The following is a 22,077-nucleotide window of genomic DNA, read 5'->3' on the forward strand; positions in this document are numbered from 1 at the left end:
TGGCTTCTTTCACTTAGTATGATGTTTTCAAAGCTTATCCTTGTTGTAGCATTTGTCAGAACTTGACTCCTTTTCAGGGCTGAATAATGCTCCTTTTTCGGTACATCACAATTTATTTGTCCATTCATCCACTGATGGACATTCGGTTTGTTTCCACCTTTGGCTATTACGGTAAATGCTGCTATAAATATTCATGTACAAATTTATGTGTGGACATATCATTTCACCTCTCTTGGGTACATACCTAGGAGTGGGATTTCTAGGTCATACGGTAATTCTACACTTAATTTTTTGAGAAGCTTCCCAACTGTTTTCCATAAAAACTGATGCTTCTTACATTACCATTAGCAGTGTACAGAAGCTCTACCTCTCTACATCCTTATAAACACCTAGCATCTTCCATTTAAAAACAACATTATTCTAGCAATGTTATCTCATTGTGGTTTTTATTTGCATTTTCTTATGACCAAAGATATTGAATGTCTTCGTGTGCTTATTCAATGGCCAGTATAACTTCACTGGAAAAATGACTATTCTAATTCTTGGCCATTTTTACGTGATTGTTCCTCTTTTGGTTTTTGAGTTATAGGACTTGTTTACATATTTTGCATATTAACCCCTTGTAAAATATTTCCCATTTCTTATATCATATTTTCATATTTTTATAATTTTTAATGTACAAAATTTTATGTTTTGAGTAGTTTATCTATTTTTCTTTTCTCACTCATGATTATGGTATCAAATCTAAGAAGCCTTTGCCAGATCTGAGGTCATGAAGATTGGCCCCCTATATTTTCTTCTGAAAGTTTTATAGTTTTAGTTCTTACACTTAGGTCTTTGGTCAATTTGAATTCATTTTTGTTATGTGGAGTAAGACAAGGGTCCGATTTCACTTTCTTATTTTTTGCATGTATCCAGTTAGCTCCTCACCATTTGTTAGAGAAGCTGCTCCTTCCATATTGAATGGTCTTGGTCCCCTTGCCACAAATCAACTAGTCATAGATGTTTGGGTTTTCAGCTGGACTCTCAATCCTATTCCATTGGTCTCTATATCTATCCTTATGCCAGCACCACACCATTCCCTCCGCTCAGCTTTATTGCGGTATAATTGACGAAACATGTATATTATGGTGATGTGACACACATATACGTCGTGAAAGCGACCCAGCATCTCGTTAATTAACATAGCCACTACCTCACTCGGACCTTTCTGTGAGAGAACATTTGAGTTCTATTCTCTCACCAAACTTCGCCTTCACAGTCAGTGCAGAAAACTATGTGCGCTGCTTTACATCAGAAACTCAGGCCTTATGTAGCTAAAAGTTCGTACCCTTTTATCAACCTCTCCCTACATCCCCAACACCCAGCCCCTGGCAACAACTTTTCTACTCTGTTCCTATGATTTTGACTTTTTTTTTCCCGGCCATGTCCACAGCATGAAGAAGTTCCCAGGCCTGGAATCAAACATGGAGATACTGCTTCAATGTTCTGCTTTCATTTCTCTGGATATATACTCAGAAGTGGGGTTGCTGGATGATACGGTAGTTTTATTCTTAATTTTTTAAGGAACTTCCATACTGTTTTCCTTAGTGGCTGTACCAACTTACAATCCCACTAACAGTGAGTAAGAGTTCCCTTCTCTCCTCTTCTCTGCAAATACTTGTTATCTCTTGTCTTTTTGATGATGGCCAATCTAAAAGTTAGCTCAATGAAATAGCTCATTGTGGTTTTAATTTGCATTTCACTGATGATTAGTGATTTTGAGAATCTTCACGTACCCAAAGGTCATTTGTATGTCTTTGGAAAAATGTCCATCGGTCCCATTGTTTGGATGACCATGGGTTTATAGCAAGTTTTGAAATAGAGAAATGGGAGACCTCTTAACTTCGTCTTTCTTTTAAAGATTGCACTGGTTGCTTGGGGAATATCAGGATTGGCATTTCCACTTCTGCCATAAGGGCCACTGGAGTTTTGATATGGACTGCATTTAACATGTAGATCTCTTTAGGGGAGTACTGTCATCTTAATAATATCAAGTCTTCTGATTCATTAGTTCAGCAGTATTTTCTAGTTTTCAGTGTACAAGTCTTTTGCCTCCATGGGTATTTACTTATTCCTGGGTATTTTATTCTTTTGGATGTGATTGTAAATGGAATTATTTTCTTAATTTCCTTTTCAGATTGTTCATTGCTAGTATATACAAACAAAACTGATTTTTGTGCATTGATTTTGTATCCTGAAACTTTGCTTAAGTCATTTATTAGCTCTAGTAGTTTTGGGATATGTGTGTGTATTCTTTGGGATTTTTCTATATGTAGAATAATGTCATCTGCAAATAGAGACAGTTTTAACTAGCCTTTTCCAATGTGGATACTTTTGTTTCTTTTTCTTGTCTAGTTGCTCTGGCTAGAACTTCCATCACAATGTTGAAAAGAAGTGATGAAAGTGGGCATCTTTATCTTAGCCCTGATATTGGGGGGAAAGCTTTTAGTCTTTCACCATTTAGTGTGAGAGTTTCAAAAGTCTTTAATTTTGAATAGTCCAATTTTTCTATTTTTTCTTTTCTTGCCCAAGATTATGGTGTCAAGTCTTTTCATGAAAGCCCTGTATCATGTTAGGGAAGTTCCCTTCTATTCCAAGTTTACTGTTTCTTTGTGGGGTTTTTTTTTGGGGGGGGGGTTATCATGAAAAGGCTGGATCTTGCCAAATGCTGTTTCTGAATTGACTGGGATAATCACGTGGGTTTTTTCCTTATCGCATTGATTGATTTTCATATGTTGAACCATCCTTGCATTCCTGTGATAAATCCCATTAAGTCTTAGTATATAATACTCCTTTTAATGCATTGTTGGAATTAGTTTCTTATTCAAGATTTTAACATATATATAATCATAAAGGATATTGATCTGTACTTTTCTCTTCTTATGGCATCTTTGCCTAGCTTTGGTACCAGAATAATGCTGGCATCTTAGAATGCGCTAGCAGAGGTTCCCTCCTCTTCCATTTTTGGGAAGAGTGTGAGTAGAATTGAAGTTAATTCATTTCTTTCAATACCATTTTTTATTGTGGTAAAGTATACATGACAAAAACTTTCCAATTTAATCATCTTTAAGTATATAAGTCAATGGTATTAAGTACATTCACACTGTCACCACAATTGATCTACAGAACTTTTTTTGTCTTTCCAAACTGAAACTCCTTACCCCTTAAACACTAACTTCCCATTCCCCCCACCCCCTGCAACCACTATTCTAATTTCTGTCTCTATAAATCTGACTACTCTAGTTACCACATATAAATGAGATTACACAATATTTTTTCCTTTTCTGACTGGTTAGTTTCACTTAGCATAATGTCTTCAAGTTTCATTCATATTCTAGTAGCATGTGTCAAAACTGCCTTCCTTTTTAAGACAAAATAATACCACCTTGTATGTTCACATTTGGTTTATCCAGTCATCTATTGATAAACATTTTGATTGCCTTTACCTTTTGGTTATTGTGAATAACATTATGAACATATGTGTACAAATATTTATGTGTGTCTCTGCTTTCAATTCTTTTTGGGTATATGCCCAGAAGTGAAACTGCTTAATTATGCTGTAATTCTATATTCAGTTTTTTAAGGAACCACCATACTGTTTTCCATAGTGGCTATAGCATTTTACATTTCCACCTGCAGTGCACAAGGGTACCAATTTCTCTGCATCCTTACCACCACCTGTTATTTTGTTTTGTTTTTATCTTCTTTTCAAATAGCAATATTAAAGGGTATGAAGTGATATCTTATGGGTTTTGATTCACATTTCCCTAATGATTACTGATGCTAAGAATCTTTCTTGCCATTTGTACATTTTATTTAGAGAAATGTCTCTTTAAGTACTTGGCCCATTTTTATGTGATTGCCTTTTTGTTGCTGAGTTGTAAGAACTCTTTATATATTTTGGATATTAACCCTTTATCATATATACGATTTGCAAGAATTTTCTCTGTTGCCTTTTCACTTTGTGCAACAGTGTCCTTTGATGCACAAAAGTCTTTAATTTTGAGTAGTCTAATTTCTCTATTTTTTCTTTTCTTGCCTGAGATTATGGTGTCAAATCTGAGTCCTCTGCCAAATCTGAGGTCATGAATATGGGTCCACTATGTTTTCTTCTAAGACATTTATAGTTTATGCTCTTATATTTAGGTCTGATCAATTTTGAGCTAATTTTTATATATGGTATAAAGTAAGGGTCCAACTTCATTCCTTTGCATGTGGATATCCAGTTTTCCCAACATCAGTCACTGAAAAGTCTCTTTCCCTCATTAAATGTTTCTGGCAGCCTTGTCAGAAATCTTTTGACCATGTATGTGAGGATTTATTTCTGAGCTCTATTCTACTCCATCACTCTATGTGTTTGTCTTTATGTCAGTATTATACTGTCTTGGTTACTTAGCTTTGATGTAAATTTTTAAATCATGAAGTGTAAAACCTCCTACCTTGTTCTTGGTTTTGTTTGGGGTTTTTTTGCATTTAAGAAAAGCTTTTGGGGGTCTGTACCTGTGGATGTGAAAGTTTCTGGGTCAGGGAGTGAACCTGTGCCATAGCAACAACCCAAGCTGCAGCAGTGACAACACTGTATCCTTTACCTGCTGAGCCACCAGGGGACTCCAAGGAAGATTTTCTTTTTCTTTTTTTCTTTTCTTTTCCCTTTTTGCATTTTCTAGGGCTGCTTCCCAGGGCATATGGAGGTTCCCAGGCTAGGGGTCGAATCAGAGCTGAGTCTCCAGCCTACACCAGAGCCACAGCAACACAGGATCTGAGCCACATCTGCAACCTACACCACAGCTCACAGCAACACCAGCTCCTTAACCTGCTAAGCAAGGCCAGGGATCAAACCCGCAACCTCATGGTTCCTAGTCGGATTCATTAACCACTGTGCCACAACAGGAACTCCAAGGAAGATTTTCTTAATTGAAGTACAGTTGATTTATAATGTTTCAAGTGTACAGGAAAGTATATATACTCATATACATATAAATACACATATATTTCTTATCCTTTTTCATTGTAAGTTGTTATAAGATATTGAATATAATTCCCGGAGGCACAAGTAGGTCTTTATTGTTTATCTACTTTCTACATAGTAGTGTGTATCTGTTAATCCCAAATTCCTAATTTATCCCTCCCAGCCCCATCCCCTTTGGTAATCATAAGTTAGTTTTCTATGTCTATAAGGCTGTTTCTGCTGGCAAATAAGTTAATTTGTATCATTTCTCTAGATTTCACACATAAGTGACATCATATGACATTTGCCTTTGTCTGACTTACCTTAGTATGAAAACTTCTAGGTCCATTCATGTTTCTGCAAATAGCATTATTTCATTCTTCCTTATAGCTAAGTAATATTCCAATGTGTATGTATATAGATGATATATATAACATCTTGTTTAATGATTCATCTGTTGATGGACACTTAGGTTGCTGCATTGCCTTGGCTATTGTAAATAGCGTTGCAATGAACATTGGAATGCAAGTATCTTTTTGAAGTAAAGGTTCATCTTTTCAGAATATATGCCCAGTAGTAGGATTGCTAAATCATATGGTACCTCTAATTTTAGTTTTTAAAGGAAGTTCAATACTGTATGATTTGGTCTCATACTTTATTTTGTTGCTAAGTTTTCTTTTTTTATTTTTATTTTTTACCTTTTAATTTTTTCTACTGTACAGCATGGTGACCCAGTTACACATACATGTATACATTCTTTTTTCTCACATTATCATCTTACATTGCTAAGTGACTACACATACTTCCCAGTGCTACACAGCAGGATCTCACTGCTAATCCATTCCAAAAGCAATAGTCTGCTTCTATTAACCCCAAGCTCCCAGTCCATCCCACTCCCTCCCCTTTCCCCTTGATAACCACAAGTCTCTTCTCCAAGTCCATGATTTTCTTTTCTGTGGAAAGGTTCATTTGTGCTGTATATTAGATTCCAGATATGTGATACCATATGGTATTTGTCTTTCTCTTTCTGACTTACTTCACTTAGTATGAGAGTATCTAGTTCCATCCATGTTACTGCAAATGGCATTATTTTGTTCTTTTTAATGACTGAGTAGTATTCCATTGTGTATATATACCACATCTTCCTAAACCAATCACCTATCAGTAGACATTTGGGTTGTTTCCATGTCTTGGCTATTGTGAATGCAATGAACATATGGGGGCATATGTCTTGGCTATTGTGATGCAATGAACATATGGGGGCATATGTCTTTTTTAAGGAAAGTTTTGTCCCAAAGTTTTGCTCAAGAGTGGGATTGCTGGGTCATATAGTAGTTCTATGCATACATTTCTAAGGTTTCTCCATACTGTTCTCCATAGTGGTTGTACCAGCTTACATTCCCACCAACAGTGCAGGAGGGTTCCCTTTTCTCCACACCCTCTCCAGCATTTGTTATTTGTGGACTTATTAATGATGGCCATTCTGACAGGTGTGAGGTGGTATCTCGTGGTAGCTTTGATGTGCATTTCTCTAATAATCAGGGATGTTGAGCACTGTTTCATGTGCTTGTTGGTTATCTGTATATCTTCCTTGGAGAAATGTCTATTCAAGTCTTTTGCCTATTTTTTCCATTGGGTTGTTGGCTTTTTTGCTGTTGAGTTGTATCAGTTGTTTGTATATTTTAGAGATGAAGCACTTGTCAGTTGCATCATTTGAAACTATATTTTCCCATTCTGTAAGTTGTCTTTTTGTTTTCTTTTTGGTTTCCTTCACTGTGCAAAAGCTTGTCAGTTTGATTAGATCCCACTGGTTTATTTTTGCTTTTATTTCTGTTGTTTTGGGATAAGCTTTATTTTTTTAATAGGAGAAATCAAACATTTTTTGGTTGTTATTTATTTTTATTTTTATTATAGTTGATTTACAATGTTTTTTCAATTTCTGCTGTACAGCAAAGTGAACCAGCTATACATATGCATGTGTGTGTGTGTTTATATATATATACACACTTTCTCGTATTATCCTCCATCATGTTCCATCCCAAGTGATTGGATAGGAGTTCCCATTGTGGCTCAGTGGTTAACAAGCCCAACTAGGATACACGAGGATGCAGGTTCAATCCCATTCTTACTCAGTGGGTTAAGGATCCAGCATTGTGAGCTGTGGTGTAGGTCACAGATGCAGCTCTGATTGGACCCCTAGCCCGGGAACCTCCATATGCTGCAGGTGCGGCCAAAAAAAAAAAGACCAAAAAAACCCACAAGTGATTGATTGGATATAGTTCCCTGGACTATACAGCAGGATCTCATTGCTCATCCACTCCAAATGCAATAGTTCACATCTACTAACCCCAGACTCCCAGTCCATCCCACTTCCTCCTCCTCCTCCTCCTTGGCAACCACAAGTCTGCTCTCCATGTCCATGAGTTTGTTTCTTTTCTGTAGATAAGTTCATTTGTGCCATATATTAGATTTCAGATATAAGAGATATCATACGATATTTGTCTTTCTCCTTCTGAATTACTTCCCTTAGTATGAGAGTCTCTAGTTCCATCCATGTTGCAGCAAATGGCATTATTTTGTCCTTTTTATGGCTGAGTAGTATTCCACTGTATATATGTACCACATATTCTTAATCCATTCATCTGTCAATGGACATTTAGGTTGTTTCCATGTCTTAGCTATTGTGAATAGTGCTGCAATGAACATAGGGGTGGCAGGTATCATTTTCCAGGAAAGTTTTGTCCATATATGTGCTAAGGAGTGGATTGCTGGGTCATATGGTAATTTTATATTTAGTTTTCTGAGGCACCTCCATACTGTTTTCCATATTGGTTATACAAATTACATTCCCACCAACAGTGTAGGAGGGTTCTCGTTTCTCCACACCCTCTCCAGCATTTGTTATTTGTAGACTTATTAATGATGGCCATTCTGACTGGAGTGACATGGTACCTTTTTGTAGTTTTGATTTGCATTTCTGTAAGAATTAGTGATGTTGAGCATTTTTTTCATGCGCCTGTTGGCCATCTGTATGTCTTCTTCGGAGGAATGTCTATTCAGGTCTTCTGCCCATTTTTCAATTGGGTTCTTGGGGGTTTTTTGCTGTCAAATTGTATGAGTGGTTTGTGTATTTTAGCGATTAAGCCATTCGGTAGGTTTTCTGTTTCTTTCTTTCTTTCTTTCTTTTCCTTTTCTTTTCCTTTTCTGTGAAAAACCTTGTAAGTTTGACTAGGTCCGCTTGGTTTATTTTTGTTTTTATTTATATTGCCTTGGGAAAACATCTGTACAGTTGATATCAAAGAGTGTTTTGCTTAAGTTCTCTTCTAGGAGTTTTATGGTGTCAGGTCTTATGTTTACGTCTTTAAGACATTTCGAGTGTGTTTCTGCATGGTATGAGGGTGTGTCCTAGTTTCATTGATTTACACCCAGCTGTCCAGTTTTCTCAGCACCACTTGCTGAAGAGACTTTTTTCCCACTTTATATTCTTGTCTCCTTTGTCAAAAATTATTGACTGTAAGTGTCTGGGTTTATTTCTGGGTTCTCTATTCTGTTACATTTTCTGTAGCACAATGTCTTGATTATTGTAGCTTTGTAATATTGCCTGAAGTCTGGGAGAGTTATGCCTCTTGCTTGGCTTTTTCCCTCAGGATTGCTTTGGCAATTCTGGGTCTTTTGTGGTTCCATATAAATTTTTGGATGGTTTGTTCTAGTTCTGTGAAACATGTCATGGGTAATTTGATAGGGATTGCATTGAATCTGTAGATTGCTTTGGGTAGTGTGGCCATTTTAATGATATTAATTCTTCCAACCCAGGAGCATGGAATATCTTTCCATTCCTTTGAATCCTCTTTAATCTCCTTGAGTAATGTTTTATAGTTCTCAGCATATGTCTTTCACCTCCTTGGTCAGGTTTATTCCCAGGTGTTTGATTTTGGGGGATGTGACTTTAGAAAGTATTATATTCTTACATTTCTTTTCTAATATTTCATTGTTAGTATACAGAAATGTGACTGATTTCAGGACATTAATCTTGTATTCTGCTACTTTGCTGAATTCGCTGATCAGTTCAAGTAGTTTTTGTGTGGAGTCCTTAAGGTTTTCTATAGACGTATCATGTCATCTGCACACAGTGACAATTTTACCTCTTCTCTTCCAATTTGGATACCTTTTATTTCTTGTGTTTGTCTGAATGCTGTGGCTAGGACTTCGAATACTATGTTGAATAACAGTGGTGAGAGTGGGCATGCTGCTTTGTTCCAGATTTTAGTGGAAGGGCTTTCAGCTTTTCTCTCTCTCTCTCTCTTCCAGCTTTTCTCTCTCTCTCGTCTTCTTTTTTTTTTTTTTTTTTTTTTTGGTCTTTTTTTTTTGTCTTTTTGCCTTTTCTAGGGCCGCTCCACGGCATATGGAGGTTCCCAGGTTAGGGGTCCCATCAGAGCTGTAGCCACCGGCCTACACCAGAACCACAGCAAAGCGGGATCCAAGCCGCGTCTGTGACCTACACCACAGCTCACGGCAACGCCGGATCCTTTAACCCACTGAGCAAGGCCAGGGACCAAACCCGCCACCTCATGGTTCCTAGTCGGATTTGTTAACCACTGCGCCACGACGGGAACTCCTCAGCTTTTCTCTATTGAGTATTATATTGACTGTGGGTTTGTCGTAAATGGATTTTATTGTGTTAAAGTATGTTCCCTCTATACCCACTTTGGTAAGAGTTTTTTTCATGAATAAATGTTGGATTTTGTCAAATGCTTTTTCTGCATCTGTTGAGGTCATATGATTTTTGACTTTTCTTTTGTTAATGTGGTGTATGACATTGATTGATTGGCGTATGTTGAACCATCCTTATGAACCTGGGATGATCCCACTTGGTCGTGGTGCATGATCCTTTTTATATGTTGTTGGATTCGGTTGGCTAAAATTTTGTCGAGAATTTTTGCATCTACAGTCATCACAGATATTGGCCTATAATTTTCTTTTTTGGTAGTATCTTTGTCTGGTTTTCATATTAGGGTGATAGTGGCTTCATAGAATGTCTTTGGGATTATTCCTTCTTCTTCAACATTTTGGAAAAGTTTAAGAAGGATGAGTCTAAGTTCTTGTATATTTGGTAGAATTTGCCTGTGAAACCATCTAGTCTTAAACTTACATTTATAAGGAGTGTTTTTATTTCCTATTCAATTTCATTTCTAGTTATCAGTCTATTTGACTGATCTATTTCTTCTTGATTCAGTTTTGGCATGCTGTATGATTCTAGAAAGTTGTCCATTTCTTCTAGTTTGTCAAATTTGCTAGCATATTATTGTTTATAGTATTCTCTTATGGTTTTTTGTATTTCTGCAGTATCTGTTGAGATTTCTACTTTTTCATTTCTTGTTTGAGTTATTTCTCTCTTCTTCTTGGTCAATCTGGCCAGAGGTTTGTCAATTTCATTTACAGTTTCAAAGAACCATTTCTTGGTTTTATTGATTTTTTCTATTGTTTTTTGAATCTCTATTTTATTGAGTTCCTCTCTGATCTTCATGATTTCCTTCCTTCTGCTGACTTTAGGTTTTGTTTGTTCTTTTTTTTTTTTTTTTTTTTTTTTTGCTATTTCTTTGGGCCGCTCCTGCAGCATATGGAGGTTCCCAGGCTAGGGGTCCAATCGGAGCTGTAGTCACTGGCTTACGCCACAGCCACAGCCACGCGGGATCTGAGCCACGTCTGCAACCTACACCACAGCTCACGGCAACGCCGGATCCTTAACCCACTGAGCAAGGCCAGGGATCGAACCCGCCACCTCATGGTTCCTAGTCGGATTCTTTAACCACTGCACCACAATGGGAACTCCTGTTCTTTTTTTTTTTTCTAATTCTTTTAGGTTGTAGGTTAGGTTATTGATTTGAGATTTTTCTTGCTTTTTTGAAGAAGGCCTGTATCACTATGAATTTCCCTCTAAGAACTGCTTTTGCAGCATCCCATAGATTTTGAGCAGTTGTGTTTTCATTATCATTTGTCTCGAGGTATTTTTTAACTTCCCTTTTGATTTCCTTATTGAGTCTAAGGCCATATCACCCTGAATGTGCCCGATCTCGTCTGATATCCTTATTGACCCATTAGTTTTTTAGGGGCATGTTGTTTGGTCTCCATGCAGTCAGTTTTTTCTCATTTTGTTTCCTGTGGTTGATTTATAGTTTCATGTCACTGTGGTCAGAGAAGATGCCTGAAATAATTTCCATACTCTTAAATTTGCTGGGGTTAGCTGTGTGCCCCAGTATGTGCTCAATCCTTGAGAATGTTCCATGTGCACTTGAAAAGAATGTATATTCTGATTTTTTTTGGATGTAATGTCCTGAAAATATCAGTTAAGTCTAACTTTTCTATTGTATCATTTAGGATCTCTGTTGCCCTGCTGATTTTCCATTTAGAGGATCTGTCCATTGATGTGAGTGGAGTGTTAAAGTCTCCTACTATGATTGTATTCCCATCAATTTCTCCTTTTACATCTGTTAGTATTTGTTGTAGGTATCTGGGTGCTCCTAAATTAGGCGCATATATATTGACGAGTGTAATATCCTCTTCTTGAATTGATCCTTTTATCATTAAATAGTATCCTGCTTTGTCTTTCTTTATGGCCTTTGTGTTAAAGTCCATTTTGTCTGAGATCAGTATGGCAATTCCTGCTTTCCTGTCTTTTCCATTGACATGAAATATCTTTTTCCATCTTCTCACTCAATTTATATGTGACCTTTACCCTAAGGTGAGTCTCTTGTACGCAGCATATTGTAGGGTCTTATTTTTTTATCCAGTCTTATTTTTCTTGAGAAGTTTTTGATTAGTGATTCAAATTCCTTCCTATTATAGGTTTATTTGAATTTCCTATTCCTTCTTGAGTCAGTTATGTTATTTTTATCTTTCTAGTAATTTGTCTATTTCAGTAGCTTGAGTTCTAAAGACAGGCTGACCAGGATATTTAACATCTCTACCTATCCATTTCTTCACTGTGGTAATAATAATACCAATCTCAGGATTGCAACAAAGCCTTAAAATTTTAAAGTATTCAGGGGGCTCTTCCCAAAACCTGGCTCAATAATTGCAAGCAGGCTGTCATCAACCTCATTTCCTGTTAACCCTCAATGACCCTCTCCTCCAATCGAGGTGACTGAATCCCAACCTAACCTAACCCTGACACCCATCCCTAAATAACAATTCCATTTTTCTCACTGTAACTTCTCTGTCAGACCAAACCAGATCCAAGTACTTTAAAGCATGAGTTACCCAGCAGATCCACACCTGACAGGTAGGGGCCAGGAAGGCTATGCTTCCAGCTCACATCCCTTCTCTGCTTCAGTCAAGAAAAAAGCACCAGTGCCATCCAAGAGCTTGGATGGGGTTGCATGGGAATGAGACACAAGGAACAATGGCCCTCAAATACATACTTCTCTGGCAAAAAGTGACAGCTAAATGCAGGGGACAGCTCAGCTCTTCCTAGACAAGTCCAGGGAGTGCTGGCCCTGTGGATGGTGTGGCATCATGAATGCGACTTTGGTGGAACCTTATTTCTACAGCCAGAGAATGGGGAAGCCAGCTGTTTGGGCCCAACTCTGCACCCATGGGTTGGTTGGCTCTTGCAGCACCAGATGTCTTTGACCTTCATAAAGACCAATGCCACTACTACCTACAGTACAATGACTCTCCAGAAAGCCTTCCCTCCCTATTCCCCACAGTGAGTCTTCTAAGGTATCAGAGAATGCAAATCCCAACATGAAAATCCTCTCCTTGGTTTCTGACAACTAGTAAAACACAATTCCATAGATTTTTCTATCAACATGCAAGCTCATCTGTCTCAAACTCACACCTTTCCCAGCCACTGCTAACTCACAGTCCATTTATACAAGATAAATTCTGTTATCTTCATCATACCTTAATATTCTCCATTTCTCCTTGCTCTAGGTGAAACATGCATATCCCCTCCCCATCCTCTTAAGGAAAAAAAAAAAACCTTGCTGTTTAATATTCATGATCTACCAATCTTCTCCCCGCTCCGGGGAGATCCAGCACCTGAGCTGCTGTCTTGCCTTTACATCTACTCTTACCATCACTCTTGTTGCTACTAATATCCTCAGAGATGGGTCACTGCCTGGCCGCTCTGTTCCTCGACCTCCCCCCAACACTCGTCCCATCATTTCAGCTCCTTATTCCTATGACTATGTGCCAAACAACTCATTACCAATGACCATCAGTGAACATTATCCTTACCACCTAAGTCCTAACTTGAGATGTCTCACTCTCTGCCCACACTTCCTATCCTTCGAATACCTGTGTCCCATGAGGACTCTGATCCAGTGGCTCTTTTCCTCACCTCCCTCCTGCCCTGTCTCCGGAGTGGTTTCAGTGTTTAAGCCATGGGTCTCTGGAACATACAGGGACCTAGAGGATATCATCCAGCCCTATAAATACACCAAACGCTAACAACAACCAATTATACCTCAGCCTAGAGGCCCACTACATGTCTCCACTCTCTCCCTCCCTGTCCCCACACCGACCTTTTCATATCAGGGGAATAATCACTCACTCCATCACCCCAGAAAACCCCTGGGTGCAGCTTTCTCTCCTCTTTTTCTCTCATGCCCATGCGCAATCATCAATCATGTAAGTTCTACCTTTAAAATGCAGCCTAAGTCTACACAACTTCCTGCACACCCACCCTTCTCTAGGCCACTGTCACTCCAGTTGTCTCCCTGACCACTCCATAGCCTCTCCTAACCAGAAGCCAGAGTGAAATTCTAAGATGTCAATCAGATGACATCATGCCCCGGTCAAAACCTCCCAGAGGCATCTGCTGACTTGAAATAAAAGCCATGCCCAAGAGCTGGCCTGCTGACACCTCTGACCTGACCCCACGAGTTCCCATAGCTCATCAACCTGAGGCACACTCGCTGGCTGGAGTGCTGCTTCTCTGTATCTTATCACCAAGTGGCAAGCCCTTCCATAAGCTGAGAACTGAGGGACAACTTAAAACCCTTTCCTAAAGGCAGGCACCAAGGAGCTCACTACCGAGTGTGTCCTTTCAGGATTAACACGGTCATCCTCTCTGCGGACACGAGGGCCATCAACAAGGAATCAGCTTAAACGTGACATGAGTCAAAATCAGGGACCAGCAAGAGAACAGGGGGAGTGAGATGGTCTGAGACAGGGAGACACGGGTGACAGGATGGACACAGGGCCCAGGACTCACCAGAAAGGAGCACAGGAAGATGAAGGAGACAAAGTAGAAGTAGGCGAAGTCGCTCCCACACTCAGTGGCATTGGCGAGCTCATCGCAGGCCCGGCTGCTGAGGCAGGACAGCATGATCTCATGCCAGGCCTCCCCAGTGGCGCTCCTGCAAAGGAGGCAGAGCCTTGAGGCCCAGGAAGGAAGGCCCAGGACAGGCCTGGTGGGGAGTCCAGGGGCCCTGGGCATTCAGGGGAGCTGGGTTCCTTCCCACAGGGAACTTGCACACGGAAGGTCTGAATAATGGATGCTGCTTCTTAAAAAGGACCCTCTGGCATTAGAATTCTCAAGCTGATCATTAATTGGGACAGGCCTAGTTCCTGGGAAGTCAGCTCCAGGGAGAGCTCCCCACTGTCGACTCTGATCCCCAGCTTCCTCCCTTCAGGACATGGTGACTCCATCCTTCCCACTGCTCAGGCCAGACTCGGAAGTCACCCTTGCCTCCTCTCTCACTGCGTCCTGTTCATCAGCCCACCTGCCTTAAAAATGGCTGGATTCTTACCACTCCCACCTCCCTGGGCTAAGCAACCATCACTCCTGCTGAAACAGCTTTCCTAACAGAATGCCCGCTTCCCCCACCACAGCCCAGTGGCTCAGATCAATGACCCCCTCACTCCCTGCAAAAGCCAAAATCCACATGACAGCCCACAGCTCTCTGGATATGCCCTTTCCCTGACCTCACCCCTGCCCTGATCCCCAGTCACTCCACTCCAGCCACCCCAGACTCCACTGTTTCTAGAAGACATCAGGAACTCCTGCCCCGAGCAGCCACTGCAGAGGCTGCTCCTGCAAAGACATTTTTTTCTTGGGCCCAAGGCAAGCACCAGGGGCCAGATGTGCACTAGGCTTGCAGGTGGGCCAGAAGCCTGGGTGCTCCCCTCGTGCCCCTGTGTGGTCAGTCCTGTGTCTGTGTCAGCAGCAGCTCAGCCCATTCACCACCGACAATGGCCAGGGGTAGGGACTTTTCAAGGGTGGCCAGTTCAGCCTGAGCCCACATGTGACACAAAGATCAAAAAGAAGAGAGATCTTTGAGACCAAAGGTTTGAGACTAAGGTTGACGTCATAGGCCTCAAATCTTCTGTCACACGGGCAGAATATTAATAAATGAAAAAATAAAATTGATGTAATAGCTAAAGTCCAGAGAAACGACAGTTTTTGGGGAAAGTGTAAGCCTAAGGATGCTTGTTCATCTGACACAAAGAACAAGTAGTAAAACTCTCTCCGGACAGCTCAGCAAAGCAGGCCTGGTCTGAGCTCACCCTCCACATAGAGAACCTCCACGACCCCCAAAATGCCTCTGCACAGGGCGAGCTGTGCCAAGTTTCCCCAAGGGCAGGCCTGGTGGCAGCCCAATGCAGTTACATATGAGAACACAAGTGCTGAAACCTCAGCAAGGAGCCCAAGGCAGGGTCTGATGTCAGGACCCCTCCCCCATAAATCACTACAAAGAGCTCTCTTCTCCCTCCTAGGGTCATCTTGAGTGAGAGGGACTCTAGGAGCAGGGAGCCACATTCAACCCCCTCCCTTCTATAAGTTCATTCTCAAACCAGAATCATCAACGGCCCCTGCCCACAGGGTGTGCCGCACCTAAGAGCAATGGGGACAGCTACCTCGCACACACCTTCCCAGGTTCTGAACATGAAACAAGCCTGTGCTCCTTGAGGCCCCGCCCTGGTGCTAGCCTGGAGCCTCGGGAGCTGCCACTCCTTGAATGAGGCCTTTTGGCTGCTGCTGGGAGCAGAGACAGGTGGAGGAAGCCAGCATGGCCAGGGTTCTCAGGCTGACTCCCTCAGGGACTTCCTTTTAGTGGGTCCTGAGGCCCGGGAGCCATTAGGGAAGGACAAGCCAAAGGAGAAGAAGCTGGGAAGGTCCACTGAGGAGAAGACAGCAGGCACCCGCCGTCCACCCTGAATGAAGATGGACCTGGACCTGGGCTGACCTCCTCCCCACAACACACCTGAACAGCAGCATCAGGGCTTGTAAAAACGTCCGAAAGTTGTTGTGCCGGTTGATGCTGGTGTCGTCATCCAGGGCAATATTTCCAAACACCTGAAATGGAGAAGCCAGCTGCAGGTTGATGCTGTTGTGTCTTCAGGAGCTGTGGCCAGGCAGCAGATGGTGTGTGTGCCTGTGAGGGCCCACGAGGGACAGGACACTCTCTTTAGCCAAAGCACCCTTGACTGAAGCCACCACCACAGCTGCTGGAGCTGGAGGGGCCAGTGCTTCTGGCTGCAGCAGCGTCTATGTATTTCCAGGGTAGAGAAAACCTCTTAAAAAGCAAACATATCAATGCCATATCCCTGGCTCCAACTCTGAGCCAGTCAGGGATCTACGAACATAACTAGTAAAAGTGGGACCCAGAACTAAGTTTACGTGGGCTCTGCTACATAGAAGGGAAGCATTTTAAAATTCACTCTCATCGATGATTCCGAAGCAGAAATTATACTGATGTTATGATAGATCATTTGAAAGTTTCTTTTTACATTTCTGTACAAAGTCCACAATGAGCTTTTAGGCCATTTTAATTTCTTTCTTTCAGGGTAGGAAATGCAAATGCATCCCTAAGTAGTTTAACCTCTGGAACCCAGCTGAAAGTTTATGAATCCCCATACATCCCCCGAAACAAAGGTCTGTTTCTGTTTGTCCACACACCAAAGCAGGGGAAAAAAATATATATGTGTGTGTGTGTGTGTGTGTGTTTTAAACAACATCAGATCTTACCAAATTTTAATCGGGAAAACTTTTCAGTCACTGAAGATAGAGTTTAAAAGTCAGTTTTCAATTGGACAGCTGCATGTAAATCAGTGAAACTAGAACACACCCTAACATTATGCATAGAAATAAACTCAAAATGGCTTAAAGGCTTGAACATAAGAAAAGACACCATCAAAATCATAGAAGAGAATACAGGCAAAACATTCTCTGACATCAACTGCACAAATGCTTTCTTAGGTTAGTCTCCCAAGGCAATACAAATAAAAACAAAAATAAACAAATAAGACATAATCAAACTGTTGAGCTTTTGCTAACGAAACCATAAAAAAAAAGACAACCAGCCAGTATCTTTGATGAATAAAGACACAAAAATTCTCAACAAAATTTTAGCCATCCGAATCCAACAACATATAAAAAGGATCATGCACCACAACCAAGTGGGATCATCCCAGGTTCATAAGGATGGTTCAACATATGCCAATCAATCAATGTCATACACCACATTAACAAAAGAAAAGTCAAAAATCATATGATCTCAACAGATGCAGAAAAAGCATTTGACAAAATCCAACATTTATTCATGAAAAAAACTCTTACCAAAGTGGGTATAGAGGGAACATACTTTAACACAATAAAAGCCATTTATGATAAACCCACAGCAAATATAATACCCAAAGGAGAAAAGCTGAAAGCCTTCCCACTAAAATCTGGAACAAGACAAGGATGCTCACTCTCACCACTGTTATTCAACACAGTATTGGAAGTCCTGGCCATAGCAATCAGACAAACACAAGAAATAAAAGGTATCCAAATTGGAAGAGAAGAGGTAAAATTGTCACTGTTTGCAGATGACATGATACTATATATAGAAAACCCTAAGGACTCAACCCAAAAACTACTGTAACTGACAAAGAAATTCAGAAAAGTAGCATGGTACAAGATTAACATTCAGAAATCAGTCGCATTTCTGTATACTAACAATGAAATATTAGAAAAGGAATATAGAAATACAATACTTTTTAAAACTGCAGCCTGAAAAAATCAAATACCAAGGAGGTGAAATACATATGCTGAGAACTATAAAACATTACTCAAGGAAATTAAAGAGGATTCAAAGGAATGGAAAGGTATTCTATGCTCCTGGGTCGGAAAAACTTATATTGTCAAAATGGCCATACTACCCAAACTTATATTGTCAAAATGGCCATACTATCCAAAGAAATCTACAGATTCAATGCAATCCCTATCAAATTACCCATGACATATTTCACAGAACTAGAACAAACCATCCAAAAATTTATATGGAACCACAAAAGACCCAGAATTGCCACAGCAATCCTGAGGAACAAAAGCCAAGCAGGAGGCATCTCTCTCCCAGACTTCAGGCAATATTACAAAGCCACAGTCAGCAAGATAGTGTGGTACTGGTTCCAAAACAGACAGACAGACAATGGAACAGAATAGAGAACCCGGAAATAAACCCAGACACCTACAGTCAATTAATCTTCGACAAAGGAGGCAAGACTATAAAACGGGAAAAAGACAGTCTTTTCAGCAAGTGTTGCTGGGAAACCTGGACAGCTGCATGTAAATCAATGAAACTAGAACACACCCTCACACCATGCACAAAAATAAACTCACAGTGGCTGAAAGACTTAAATGTAAGACAAGACACCATCAAACTCCTAGAAGAGAACATAGGCAAAACATTCTCTCTGATATCAACCTTATAAATGTTTTCTCAGGTCAGTCTCCCAAAGCATCAGAAATAAAAGCAAAAATAAACCAGTGGGACCTAATCAAACTGACAAGCTTTTGCACAGCGAAGGGAACCAAAAAGGAAACAAAAAGACAACTTATGGAATGGAAAAACATAGTTTCAAACAATGCAACTGACAAGGCTTCATCTCTAAAATACACAAACTGATACAACTCAACAGCAAAACCACCAACAACCCAATGGAAAAATGGGCAAAAGACCTGAATACACATTCTCCAAGGAAGATATACAGACGGCCAATGAGCACATGAAAAAATGCTCAACATCCCTGATTATTAGAGAAATGCAAATCAAAACGACCACGAGATACCACCTCATACCAGTCAGAATGGCCATCATTAATAAGTCCCCAAATAACAAATGCTGCAGTGGGTGTGGAGAAAGCGGAGCCCTCCTGCACTGCTGGTGGGAATGGAAGCTGGTACAACCACTATGGAAAACTGTACGGAGGTACCTTAGAAAACTATACATAGAACTACCATATGACCCAGAAATCCAACTCTTGGGCATATATCCAGACAAAACTTTCCGTAAAAAAGATACATGCACCCGCATGTTCATTGCATCACTATTCACAATAGCCAAGACATGGAAACAACCCAAACGTCCACTGATAGATGACTGGATTAAGAAGATGTGGTATATATACACAATGGAAGACTGAGTAGCCATTAAAAAAAATGCCATTTGCATCAACATGGATGGAACTAGAGACTCTCACACTAAGTGAAGTAAGTCAGAAGGAGAAAGACAAATATCAAATGATATCACTTATATCTGGAATCTAACATACAGCACAAACAGATCTTTCCACAGAAAAGAAATGCGTAGGAGTTCCCGTCGTGGCGCAGTGGTTAACGAATCCAACTAGGAACCATGAGGTTGCAGGTTCGGTCCCTGCCCTTGCTCAGTGGGTTAAACGATCCGGCGTTGCTGTGAGCTGTGGTGTACGTTGCAGACGCGGCTCGGATCCCGCGTTGCTGTGGCTCTGGCGTAGGCCGGTGGCTACAGCTCCGATTCAACCCCTAGCTTGGGAACCTCCATATGCCGCGGAAGCGGCCCAAGAGATAGCAACAACAAAAAGACAAAAAAGACAAAAAAAAAAAAAAGAAATGCGTAGATGTGGAGAACAGACTTGTGGTTGCCAAGGGGGAGGGGGAGGGAGTGGGATGAACTGGGAGTCTGGGGTTAACAGATGCAAACTCTTGCATTTGGAGTGGATGCGCAATGAGATCCCGCTGTAGAGCATAGAGAACTAGATCTAGTCACTTGCGGTGGAACACGATGATGTGAGAAAAAAGAATGTACACATGTACATGTAACTGGGTCACTTTGCTGTACAGTAGAAAACGGACAGAACACTGTAAACCAGCTATGATGGAAAATATAAAAATCATTATTTAAAAAATGTCAACCTATGGAATGAGAGAAAATAGCTGCAATTGATGCAACTGACAAGGGCTTAATGTCCAAAATATACAAACAACTCATACAACTCAACAACAACAAAACAAACAACTCAACTGAAAAATGGGCAGAAGACATAAATAGACATTTACCCAAGGAAGACATACGGATGGCCAGTGGGCACATGAAAAGATGTTCAATATCGCTAATTATTAGAGAAATGCAAATCAAACCTACGAGGTACATTCTCATGGGGCCATCAGAAGGGCCATTGCTATTAAATATACAAATAGCAAATGCTGGAGAGGAGAAAAGGAAATGCTCTCACACTTTGGTGGGAATGCCAACTGGTACAACCACTATGGAGAACAGTATGGAGGTACCTTAAAAAATAAACATAGAACTACCACATGATCCAGTAATCTCACTCCTGGGCATATATCTGGACGAAACTACAATTCAAAAAGATACATGCACCCCTATGTTCACAGCAGCACTATTCACAACAACCAAGACATGGAAACAACCTAAATGTCCACCGATTGGTGAATGGATTAAGAAGATGTGGTACATATACACAACGGAATACTACTCGGCCATAAAAATAACAAAATAATGCCATTTGCACCAGTATGGATCCAACTAGAGATTATCATACTAACTGAAGTCAGAAAGAGAAAGACAAATACAATATGATATCAATTACATGTGGAATCTAAAATATGGCACCACAGGAGTTTCCATCGTGGCTCAGTGGTTAACAAATCCGACTAGGAACCATGAGGTTGTGGGTTCAATCCCTGGCCTTGCTCAGTGGGTTAAGGATCCGGCATTGCCATGAGCTGTGGTGTAGGTCATAGACGCGGCTCAGCTCCCGCGTTGCTGTGGCTGTGGCGTAGGCCAGCGGCTGCAGTTCTGATTAGACCCCTAGCCTGGGAACCTCCATATGCTGCGGAAGCAGCCCTAGAAAAGGCAAAAGACAAAATAATAATAATAATAAAATATGGCACCAAAGAACCCATCTACAAAACAGAAACAGACTCACAGATATAGAGAACAGACTCGTGGATGCCAAGGGGGTTGGGGGAGGGAGTGGGATTCATGGGGTTGGTAGATGCAAACTATTACATTTAGAATGGGGAGCGGACAGCCAAACTCCAAGACAGCCTCAATAGTACCTCTGAAGGACAAGCAGCTCCTGGATGTCAAATTAGGGGAGCTGCCAGGCTGGATGCTGATGTGCGATTTCGCCCCTAAAGGCATTGCTGGAATGTTTCAAAGCGGCAACTACAGGTATTACAAGCATGTCGGTGTGAAGAGAGGGAGTGTCACCAGGCTTTCTACCTGCTTTTGAATTACTGCCATTCTTACGAGGAGCTCAAACATGAGTGGCTACACAAGTCCCAGTGAAGAAGGCGACTCTACATTCCTGACCATGACCTTGCCCAGCACCCAAATCCTTTCACACCCTAACGGAGAACATGCAATAAAAGATGATGACCGGTTTAAAAAAAAATGGATCAACAATGAGGTCCTTCCTACTGTACAGCACAGGAAACTATATCCAGTATCCTGGGAAAGACCACAATGGAAGATAATGTTAAAAAAAGAACATATGCATGACTGCGTCATTTTACTGTACAGCAGAAATTGGCACAACATTGTAAATAACTATAATTTTAAAAAAGAAATATGGGCATTGAAATAATTAGAAAACAGTATCCGTTTTCAGCTAACCTTTAAGACACTGTCTCCCCTCCTATAAATTTTTTTTTTGATCTTTTTATAGGGCTGCAACCAAGGCATATGGAAGTTCCAGACTAGGGGTTGAACTGGAGCTGCACTGCCAACCTACACCACAGCCACAGCAACACAGGATCCTTAACCCACTGAGCGAGGCCAGGGAGGGAAACTGCGTCCTAGTTGGGTTCG

General features: G+C 40.8%; 1 protein-coding gene across 1 annotated transcript in view; it reads right to left on the bottom strand.

The window, feature by feature from the left end:
• CACNA1B (calcium voltage-gated channel subunit alpha1 B) overlaps window positions 1-22,077 on the bottom strand; it is a 194,319-nt gene that overhangs the window by 24,046 nt on the left and 148,196 nt on the right. Inside the window, 2 exon segments of the mRNA XM_021081036.1 lie at window positions 14,208-14,352; window positions 16,201-16,292. Of these exon segments, the coding sequence (XP_020936695.1) occupies window positions 14,208-14,352; window positions 16,201-16,292 (237 nt within the window).

This window comes from Sus scrofa, unplaced genomic scaffold (assembly GCF_000003025.6).
Source record: "Sus scrofa isolate TJ Tabasco breed Duroc unplaced genomic scaffold, Sscrofa11.1 Contig1206, whole genome shotgun sequence".
NCBI lineage: Eukaryota > Metazoa > Chordata > Mammalia > Artiodactyla > Suidae > Sus > Sus scrofa.